At 31.5% G+C, this 10821-nt stretch overlaps 3 protein-coding genes across 3 annotated transcripts; 1 reads left to right on the forward strand and 2 right to left on the reverse strand.

The window, feature by feature from the left end:
- Positions 1–95: 95 nt before the first annotated feature.
- HELRODRAFT_170482 (hypothetical protein) lies at positions 96–2040 on the reverse strand (the record flags this gene model as incomplete). Its single annotated transcript, XM_009016302.1, has 5 exons — positions 96–416; positions 511–1006; positions 1122–1369; positions 1580–1702; positions 1807–2040. 5 exons carry the CDS (start codon positions 2038–2040, stop codon positions 96–98), a joined length of 1422 nt encoding a protein of 473 aa, XP_009014550.1.
- Positions 2041–2318: 278 nt separating this feature from the next.
- HELRODRAFT_170483 (hypothetical protein) lies at positions 2319–5620 on the reverse strand (the record flags this gene model as incomplete). Its single annotated transcript, XM_009016303.1, has 5 exons — positions 2319–2987; positions 3056–4299; positions 4380–4629; positions 4829–4903; positions 5423–5620. The coding sequence occupies 5 exons, from the start codon at positions 5618–5620 to the stop codon at positions 2319–2321; spliced, it is 2436 nt and encodes an 811-aa protein (XP_009014551.1).
- Positions 5621–6879: 1259 nt separating this feature from the next.
- Positions 6880–10489, forward strand: HELRODRAFT_110669 (hypothetical protein; the record flags this gene model as incomplete). The annotated part of the gene is made up of 12 exons (XM_009016304.1): positions 6880–6930; positions 6999–7021; positions 7592–7656; positions 7794–7880; positions 8044–8089; positions 8333–8409; positions 8782–8868; positions 8994–9081; positions 9376–9421; positions 9742–9855; positions 9966–10008; positions 10240–10489. The coding sequence occupies exons 1-12, from the start codon at positions 6912–6914 to the stop codon at positions 10487–10489; spliced, it is 945 nt and encodes a 314-aa protein (XP_009014552.1). The 5' UTR covers positions 6880–6911.
- Between the last annotated feature and the right edge of the window lie 332 nt (positions 10490–10821).

The raw sequence follows: 10821 nt of genomic DNA on the forward strand, positions 1-10821 counted from the left end.
CAACGATTTTGTTTTTGTGTTGACGTCAGATTAAAGGAAGACTAAAAAATTATGTCAAAACAATTGTTTACAAATCACGATTACAGAATTTTTTATTAATTATTCAAATAATTCAATTTTAATCCTTTTATTAGTTTTCTGGGGTACATATTTTTAGCAGCAGCAACGTCCACGTTTTCCTCATTTATATTTTCTAGCGTCAGAAATGGCGACTTGGAGAGTTTCAAATAATTACCAAGTAAGATGACGATACCAAGCATGGAAAGAACAACTATGACACCGACGATGGCCATGACCATGATGTGGCACAACCACAACGTTAAACTCTTTCCACTGTACTTCCTGGTGCAATTGGTATGCGATGTTGAAGCCATCCTTAACTTCGTGCCTGTATTTTCAGGACAGTAGTAGCACTCCTGTTTGCATTAATAACACGCAGTCGTGATAGGTATTAAAACTTGAATGTGAAAACTTATCCTAAATAATTTTCAGTTATTAAAATTGATTTACCTTTGCGCCATATTTGAATTGGAAAGTATCAATGGGACACTGTTCACATGTATCATGATAAATATCATCATTTGCAGTTCCAGGCTTGCACGGCAGACACATGTGCTCCACAACTGTATCTATACATTGAAAGCAGTGATAAAAACCAACTGGACAAAAGTATTGAAACTGTTTTTGCTTTCTATATCTACTTGGTACCATTTCTAAAGTATAATTATCTTCAAAAGATATTTGCTCTAAAAGTGAAAGAAGTGGAAGAACTTGTTCAATATTATTCTCCGCTTGTTCTTTCGTAACATCAAATTCATTTTTGTTGTCATTGTTCTCAGATTTGTAAAAGTTGTCAAAATCACAAGGAGGTGTTAAAACGATAATTTTCAATAGGGAATTCATCTTATCCAAAACCTTTTGACCACCTGGACAATCGCCAACGTAACCGTACGTTAGGCATGTCGTTAGGTACCTAATTAGCGGTTCCTCACATTCGGAATATAGTCTATAAGGGCAAACTATAATTTTTTCAATGGTTAATTTTCAACGATTAACCGAACAATCCAATCAGTTACATAAAAAATCTGTTATTTTTGATGTTCTAAATAGTATTTACTTACTCACTTATCTTGCCAGCATAATTTTCAAACTCCGAACATAACTTCTGGTTAAGTTCGGCAATAGTTACCACGGACACTGACAGTAGATAATCACAACTGGCGTTCGATCTGTACGTGAAAGGCATTTTTATGCCAACACTCGCAACTCTGTAGACTGTCAGATTATTGTAATAAACGTAATTATGTCTGGTCGGTGTGGTCACGTGGCATCTATACATTCCCGTGTCCTCCGAAACCATTGTGGATATCTTAAAATAGATAAGCCTAGAATTATAAATTTTTTCAAAATTTTCTCAATCGTTTCCGAAACTTCAAATCTTGACTGGAATGAACATCCATGAAAAAACGGAAACATAAAACTTTCCAAATACAAATTATAAATCTCATCCTATCGCTTACCACTCGCGTTCAAACTAACTTGTTTGGTCTAATGTATACTTTATAATAAAATGACCAACTTGTAGCGTCGAACCTCCTATCAATTCGTGCCTTTCTGTTTTGTTGGACTTGGTGAAAAGAGATCTGTCATATTGATCAAACCACTGAATTCTATGCCTTATTAACGGTGATAGGATATTTTTCTGAAATGCCAGAGGATTAAAAACAAATATAAATCAGTGTTAAATTGAGGTTATTTAATATCTTTTGATAGAATGTTTATGCAAAATTAAGTGGAATGTCTTACGTATAATTTGGTAGTACCATTTTTGTTTGGGAGGCAGTACAAGCTCTCATTGGCTCCAAGTTGACTATAAATTTTAATTACTGAATTGTTATACTTCAATAAGAATGAATCCGGGACTGCTTCATAAATGTCACTCATGAAATGTTTCCTCGTGTCTTTTACGAATTTGTATCTACTCACGTGGCAGTAAGTTGAAGAGGTGATGTATAACACGATCGGAATGATTGTATGCATGGTATCACGAAATCTAAGTTACACTCATATTGCATTCGATTTTATTGATGAGTTTGTAAACAAAGCACGTCATAAAAGTCTTTTAAATATTAATCCTCAACTCTTTAAAATACTTTAAACTCTCGGCCAATTAAAAATAAATACAAAACTTTGAATAAAAATTAACATAAAATTTATGACTCAAATGTATGAAAATAACTGATAAAATAATAGTTGCAAGTAGTTTCAAGTTTTGAAGTTTGTATTTGTCAAATTGAGCGTTCAGTAGTTCAATGTCTTCACGTTATTCTGGCTGTTGGACTTTGATCTGTCGAACTTCCACTGACACTACTTGGTTTTTCAGTTAATTTATTCCAAAATCTGTTTTCTTTTTTACCACTTGCAGCACTGTCCATACCATTTGGTTTACCTGGTTTGGCGCTAACATCTTTTTTGGTGAAATTTTTCAAAAATTTGTTTTTATTGGAAGGGGCATCCACATTTTTAGCTGTGTCAAGTGCGGTTTTAGGATTTTTCCCGAGATCCTTCGGCCCCGCACTGCTGATAGAAATGCTTGAGAGGCCGCTTATTGAACCAGGTCTGATATCAGGCCGTGTTATAGGATCGTTTAAATTCCTCTTGTTGTAAATTGTAAGTTTCTCCTTTTTCTCAATTTTTTGTTTAATTTTGTCATCGAGATGTTTTTTTTGGTGTATTTTTTTCGAGTGCTTGGCTTCCCGGATGTCCCGCTTTTTGACATTCAGCTTGGGTGACATGGTGGTGCAGTGAATGATGACAAAGCTTATTGCAAGTAAGAAGGCAGTCAAAGTAATAAGAAGCGCTAAATAAAAAAACACTCTAGCAAATATTAATGACCAAATGACTCCTGAATAATTGAAACACGACAGTTGGTTTGTTTGTCCACTCTCTAGTCCAGTTTCGGTTTGACCCGGGCACTTTATGCACCCCTGAAAAATGTTTAATAATGAGAACATGTATTTGAATGTAAAATGTGATGTATGCAAATGATGCTAACATATGATCCCCACTCTGCTTGGTAGGTGTCAACTGGACACCTTTCACAACTTTTATGTGATCCACCACGAGAAAATTGTCCTGGCATGCAAGGCAGACACATGTGCGAATGTTGGGATGGAAAATAATATCCTGGACTGCAGTAATGAACATACTTGTAGGAATACTTGCGAACGTTTCCTTTCACAAAGTGTAAGAACGCCGGTTTTTCAGGCAATCCATCGATATTGTCCCAGAGTTTTCTCAACTCCTCTGTTTCATTGTGCGCCGTGTCCAAATTTTTCAAGTAGACGCATTCGTCGATGCAAGTTGTGTCCACTGACACCTGGAAAGCGGGATAATAGTTTAGTTTTAAAATTAAATACTGATTTTTATAGCCGCCAATGTTTTTTTTCACTCTTTCTACTCTGTTTGATATTGTTTCAACGTTAGTGGTCTGTAGATATTTCTGAGCTTCTTCAGTAAAGTTGAAAATTTTCTTAAATTTTTTATCTCGTTTGACATTGCCGTTGTTTTTATACGAATCTAATAACGCATTTCTTGAAAAACTGTTTATGTTTTCAAATTCAAAATGTTCCTCATCCTCCATCAAACTTCTTTTCCACAAGTTTACATCTAATCGTCTCTTCTTTTTACGTTTTTTCCTTATGTAGTCCAGTTTGTCAGCTGTCGATTGCGTTGTACCTTCAGTGTGGTTAGCCATTAACTTAGAAGTTGCCTTTGATGAAAGCTCTGAAGTTACTGAATTGCTACTCTTATTAGGCGTTGTGGTTTTGTTTTCAGGTGGTTCATGTGAATTCAACGTTTGCTTAGTGCTGACCATTGTGTTTGTTTCTTGAGTCGTCTGCGTCGTAATTAAAATACTTTTCGTCACTGCAGGCACTTCCAAATTTTTATCCAAATTCAGTTCGTCGTGAATTTTTTTATACCTTTTGCAGTTGGTTAGTAGGGGCCTGACACTGCACAATTTTGCCATCAAACGGGGCTCTTGATCTTCCCCGTCGTGCCAGCATATGACCTTCTGTTCCTCCTTTCGGCAAAATGACTTGGCTACGTGTTTCAGTGGCTCCAACGTGTTCATTACCAAGTTGCAAAGTGAGTCATACGGTGGCGTCAAACAAGCTAATTCGATTGTTTTCTTGACGTTTTTTAGGCCGTAACACTGGTATTGATTGAGAAATGGACACAGCATCAACTCTATCGGGTCTACATGTTGACAAGAAGGTTCTATTTGGAAACGACATTCTTGAAAGTTTGAACAAATTAAGTTTTTGTGAGTAAAAAATAAATAACAATTAATATCATATCATTTTTTGTAAACTAACTCGAATCAAAATTAGGGTCGTTCTTAGGTATGTCTCGACAGAGTTCGTCAGTCAGTTTAACGATCAAATCATCTATATTATGGAGGGCATACGGGCAGGTTCTTCCAGACACTTTAAAGACCAGCGGGACTTCAAGACCAACGTAAGGCACTTTATAGACGACGAGAAAAACGTAGTTGACATACGTGACGTTCTCAAATTTAACTACGCATGTATACGCGCCGGTTAGGCTTGTGGTGATGTTTTGCAACTGTGGAATTCATTCAAATAAAAAATGATTATTTTATAATTTAAATATTTTATTTTTTAAAAAAGAAATTAATAATAGGGTAGAAAAAATGTTGAAAAATGGAAACAAAACTGAACTATGAATTTGATCTACTGACACATTACTAATATATGAACAATAATTTTTTTCATTTTATTTTCACAATCAGCTACCGACAAACCTTCAAATTTTTTATTTTGTCGTAAGTTACCCTCTCGTTCGTAATGGGGGATACGATGATTCCCGGAGGTCCGATCTGAAATAATTTTCACCTTACAAAATCTTTTTATCAAATTATCATTATCTATATCAACTTATCTAAATCATCCCTACAATTGTTATTTGCACCATAGGTTATCATCTTTATCAATCGATTCATTTTATACATTACAATTAAGTTAGTTATATTTTCTAGAGGTGAATGTTCGACATGCATACGTGTAAAATTTTTTGCAATATTAAAGTTATGTGGCGTGAAACAACAGCTAAAATACCTGCTTGTAATATCGAAGTAGTCGCTATTTTATTTTTATATAGAGAGTCATTTTCTCTAAAATTTCATCTACGTCCATTTATAAACTGAATTTATTATTACATAAATTGTAAAAAGAAAAGAAATTAGATCATTAATATGCCTGTAAAAGAAAAGAAAAAGAAAAGAAATTAGATCATTAATATGCCTGTCTTCTTAAAGAATTCCTCGTTAGCGTACACAACCAATCCCAAGATTAAATACCTAAGTTAAATTCCAAAATTAAAATCCATAATTTAATACCCATTCCGCCAGATTGGGATCGGGTTGTCCAAACGTAGTGGGCATGCAAGGAATTGTAATGGAGGTGTAAATTTTCACCATCGAATTTCTGTACGTTTTCTTAACCTCTTTCTCAAAGTCGCACCTCCGATTCAATATACTTAATGTTACGATATATATAATGTAATACCTCGAGTATAAGTTTTGAAATTTCATCATTTTATATTTTTTATTAATTTAGAATTAAAAGTAAATAAAAGAAAATAAAATATGACGTAAACATTCAATGTTATACCTACATTTTAATGTATTGATAGTTATTATTAACAATCGAAATTGACTTCGTAAAGAGAATTTATAAAAAAATGAAATAAAGTAAATAAATAAATAAAAGTTTTTTCAAGATAACCGGAAAACATGCTATAACGCTGTAAAAATCTAAACGAACGAACGAAAGAACGAACGAACGAATAATTAACTTGTGCCATTTGATACTGTGAAGAAATTCATCCCACATATGTGCAAGAAGTTTGATTTCAATAGCTGAAACGTTTCTAAATTTTTTAGAAAACCGAGACTAATAATTAAAAAGGTTTAGTGTTGATACATTTCATTTACCCGATACAATATCGTCAGTATTACATTAACCGATTCTACCTGAAGAAAATAATAAAATGAGAAAATGAGAAGTTAACAAAACAAAATAAAGGTTAATACAACAATTTTATTAAAAAAGTGGGAACTAGTGCATGCAAAAGGTCTTTAAAACGTAAGATGAACAAAACTTGCCGTTGCGTTGTTGCCCGTGTAATTCAAAATCCTACTCAGTAGATCGTGCCCCATTTAACTGAGTGAAGATGCTACATCCGTGATGTTGGAACTAGAGCAATCATTGTCGTTTGACGTCATGCAAAATGTTATCTGTAAGAATCATTTACGACTAAACAAAACCAAATATAAAAACATCTTTTTCCGAAGAAAAACCTAAAAAATGATTGGTAAATGGAAAGTCTAACAACTACTGGAATGATTGTAGGGAAAAGAGATCGCGGTCAACAACGAATTACATCCGTGAGGTCCTTGTGTCACTTGTTAAATATCACCACATTTCAACTACTACAAAGTGTTAAAGATAGGGTCTTGTGGAGGTCGATGGTCACCAATGTCCTGAAAGGATTAGACACGAGAAAGAAGGATTGAGAGAACTTGAACAGGAAACTTGACAATGATTTACGATCTACCGTTAGAAAAATCGAAAAATTAAACAGGAGGCTAACTAACGGAGAACATGTTGTGATTTTCATCATTAATTGCATTTCTGACAGTCTTAATTTAATGTATATAAATATATATATATCAATAAAATTCAGTTTTTTGAGCAGTAAGACGACGGCTTATAACCTGAAAGACACAATAATAAATGTGAATATGTGAAAATAGCACGTCTTTGTAAACATTATTCCCGTAAAGAGCTAAATTATCGTTCAATCTTTTTTAATATTTAATAAAGATGAGCGAAAGTGTTTCAGGTTTGTTTTATTATGCATTGTGCATTATATATTATTTTTTAATTATTTGTTTTATATTTCGTTTTCAGGAGACGATACGGAATCCATAGAGGTCAGTGTCAATTTATCAAATTTGTTTGTAACAGTAATTGAGTAATCAGTGTAATGAAATTATAAAAAAATTAAATTAAGTAAGTTATTTTTAGTTTATTTTGAGATTTTTGACATGACTTGAGTAATTTTTCTGGATTTTCAACATCTGTAATCAATTTTTTTTTCAATAAATTTCATCAGGCCAAGTTTTTTAAAAGTTTATCTCTTCATTCAATTTATTAATTATTTATTTAATAATTTAGTTTAGATTTTAGTTAGTGTTAGTCAGAAATCCTTTTCTACTAATTTATAAAGATCAGATTTTTAGTTTTACTTTTAATTATTAGTGTGTAAACTATAAAGTAGTAAAGTAAAGCTACTAGAAACTTATAAAATATAATACTATAAATATTTCTACTTAAAAACTGATTTTTTTCGGCTTTAGCCCTAATATATATATATATATATATATATATATATATATATTAGATTACGTCGGTTGGTTTATTATATATATATATAATAAATTAAATTTGATTTCAAATCAATTTAATGATATTTTAATTTAAAATCTAAACTGAAATTTTAGTATGGTCAGGATGACGACATTAGGTCAGAATGCAGCTCAACTAAAGATGAAGAAGACTTGAGAAGGTTTTTTTATTAATTTCATTTCAATTAAATAATCAGTTTTTATTGATTAGTTGGATTAATTAATTAATTAATTAATTGAGTGACAATAATTCCTAATTTGAAAGTCTTAAAATTCATACAAAAATTTTTTTTTTCAGATCCAAACTCCATGATCTGAGAGAATTTAAAACAAAAACTAAGACAAAACTGGTCTCCAAAAATGTAGTAACAGAAGAATATTCAAGGTATAACTGATTTTTATTCTGGTTTTTAATTAATTAGTTAGTTTTTTAGTTAATTACTTAATTAATTAGTTTTATCATATTTCTTGTAAAGTAGAATTTTATCAAATGATTTAATTTAAATTATTTTATTTTTAATTTTTTTTAATATTTCTATTTGAAACAGAGAAGAAAATCGAAAAGAAAGATTTCATTTATTGACATTGGATGCTGTAATTACATTTTTTGGTTTAATTTTAAAACATTTTAAAACAAAACTTCTACCCATGCTATACCATTTTTATCTATTCATTTCACTATAATTCCTACTAAATTATTATCACATTATTCATTGGCTGTTCATCGTCACATCATCATCATTAATATAATTGTAACCATAATTTTATTTTAATTATAGCTATATAATTATAGCCGTAATATCTTTATAATTATTAATTATAACTTTTCTCCAAAAGTATTCACGACACAAGAAGTTTATTAATGATTACATTCTATACTATGGGGGTAGTATGTCTGATTTTAAGAGAGACTCGTAAGTAAATTGAGCTTTTTTCTAATTATTTTTCATTTAAATAACTTTAACAATTTTTTTTTTCAATTCTGTAAAAAGTTTGTTATTTAATTATTATTTTTATTCTGAATTTTAGTAGTAAAGTCTAAAAATGATTCTTTGAAATTTAACTAATTATATTAAATTTCCAAAATAACAGTTTATCAAATGGAATTCTATTATAAGAATTGAATTATATTGATGAAAGTTATTAATAATTATGTTAGTAACCAAAGTATAAATTATAACCTGGAGATATATAGATGAGATAGTATACAGTATATATAATATATTTTGAATACAATACTACTACCACTTGAAAGTAAAATTTAGTACTTTTTTTTAATAAAACAGTTCCAAAGATAAAACAGACTTTGATGTAATTAAAGAACATCATAAGTTTCTATGGGACGAGGATGAATGTGAAACGCAAAAAAGCTGGTTTCTAATTGTGGCTCTATTTAGTATTTTTTTTGTTTTGTTCATATCCATTTTTTTTAGTTTTGCTCATTTTTTGATACTTTTTAGCATTTCAAAATAAAATTTTAAATGCGTGATTGTAATAGGGAGAAGAGGCTGGCTAAAAAGTATTACGACAAGCTGTACAAGGAGTACTGCATTGCTGACCTAACGTACTACAAACATAACAAAGTTGTATGGATGTGATGTGATTGGTTGGCTGATTGGTTGGCTGGTTGTTGATTGGCTGGTTGGTTGGTTGGTTGGTTTGTTGGTTGTTTGACTGATTGATTGTTAATTTATTTAATGCCATTATCATTTGAGTTAATGAATGACTGAAAAAATGAATAAATAGATGTGCAAGAAGATGAACAAAATCTTTTTCCAAACTTCATTATTTAATTTTAAATCAATAATTAATTTAATTAATTTTATTTATTTATTTAATTAACTGATTAAATCCAATCGCTTCTTTCAACCGATATTAAGATAGCCATGAGGTGGAGAACAGAAAAAGAGGTCGTTGCTGGGAAAGGTCATTATCACATGATCCAATTTTATAAGGATGTGACCTACATTTCTGTTGTCCCGGCCTAATTTCATTGTTGTCCTGACCCAATTTCGTTGTTGTCCTGATTCAATTTCGTTGTTGCCATGACCTAATTTCGCTTTTGTTATGATCCACTTTTATCATTATAGCCTAATTTCGTAGTAAAATGATGTGAATGTGATTGATGAATGGCAATGAAGATAGTGTTATAAGGTTAATTTGAGTATATTTACAAACAACTTGATAAACAGTAGTGAATGAATTTATAAAATGAAAACAAAATCTTTCATCTTCACCTCATCAAGGTCAATTTGAGTGTGGGGAAAAACACTGTGATGAGGGCGATGGCTTGAAGAGTTGGGAGGTCAACTTTGGATACGTGGAGCATGGGGAGAAGAAGAATGCCCTAGTCAAATTAAGTCAGTCATTTGATTGGTTGACTGATATTTCATGCTTGAATTTGGTTGGTTGGTTGATAGAAAATAAGTTTGATTGGCTGGTTGATGTTTAACTCCAACCGTCTGCACAGGATTATGCCCAGACTGCTCGTCGAAACTCAACTACCATCACAAGTGATTCATTCATATAATTTTTCTTATCACCGTGCCAACATCGTCCTACTAACTTTCTATCATTTCCATTCCATCACCATTAGATACACTCATTTGTTGAAATGTATCTATTAACAACGCATCACTGTACGTACATCATCATTGTACATTGTACTGTACATCATTATTGTTTTCCATTATCATTATTCTCCTTATTATTATTCTTCTTATTATTTTTGTTACACATTTTAGACGAAAAGAGATTAAAAAGAAAAAAAACAGGAAGCGGAAGTCACGTGACGGTATCGATGAGGAAGATGGCGACGATGGCGTGACTAAGAAATCAAAAAGGTACGACTCCGATGGTGACGACGACGATGATGAAGATGGTAGTGAAAATAATAATGAAAAAAAACCCAAAGCCAACGGTAAGTTTTTACATTTACATCTATTTTTGTTTTATTTTTTGGTTAATTTCCTAATTCTGTTCAATCTTGTTTAAACCTTTAAATTTTATCCTTGCCAATCTTGTAGCAGCATTTTCTGCTCCGTGTTACGAAATAAATGTCGTTTCGTCTCGTTTCGTTTTACATGTATTCGTTGTTTCGTCTGGAATTGATGTTTTGAAGAAAATCATAAATTTTATATTTTGAATCAGCAGCAGATAAAGCACAAGCTGAGGAAAATATCTGGTCAAAAGAAAGAGTCATTGAGAAAGAAAAGTCCAAGTTTGTTTGATTTTTATACTTCAATCAATCACACAATCAATCAGTTCATTAATTAATTAATCAATCAATCAACCAACCAACTGCTAATCAATGGCAGTATATCAGC

Source organism: Helobdella robusta (assembly GCF_000326865.2).
Source record: "Helobdella robusta unplaced genomic scaffold HELROscaffold_18, whole genome shotgun sequence".
NCBI lineage: Eukaryota > Metazoa > Annelida > Clitellata > Rhynchobdellida > Glossiphoniidae > Helobdella > Helobdella robusta.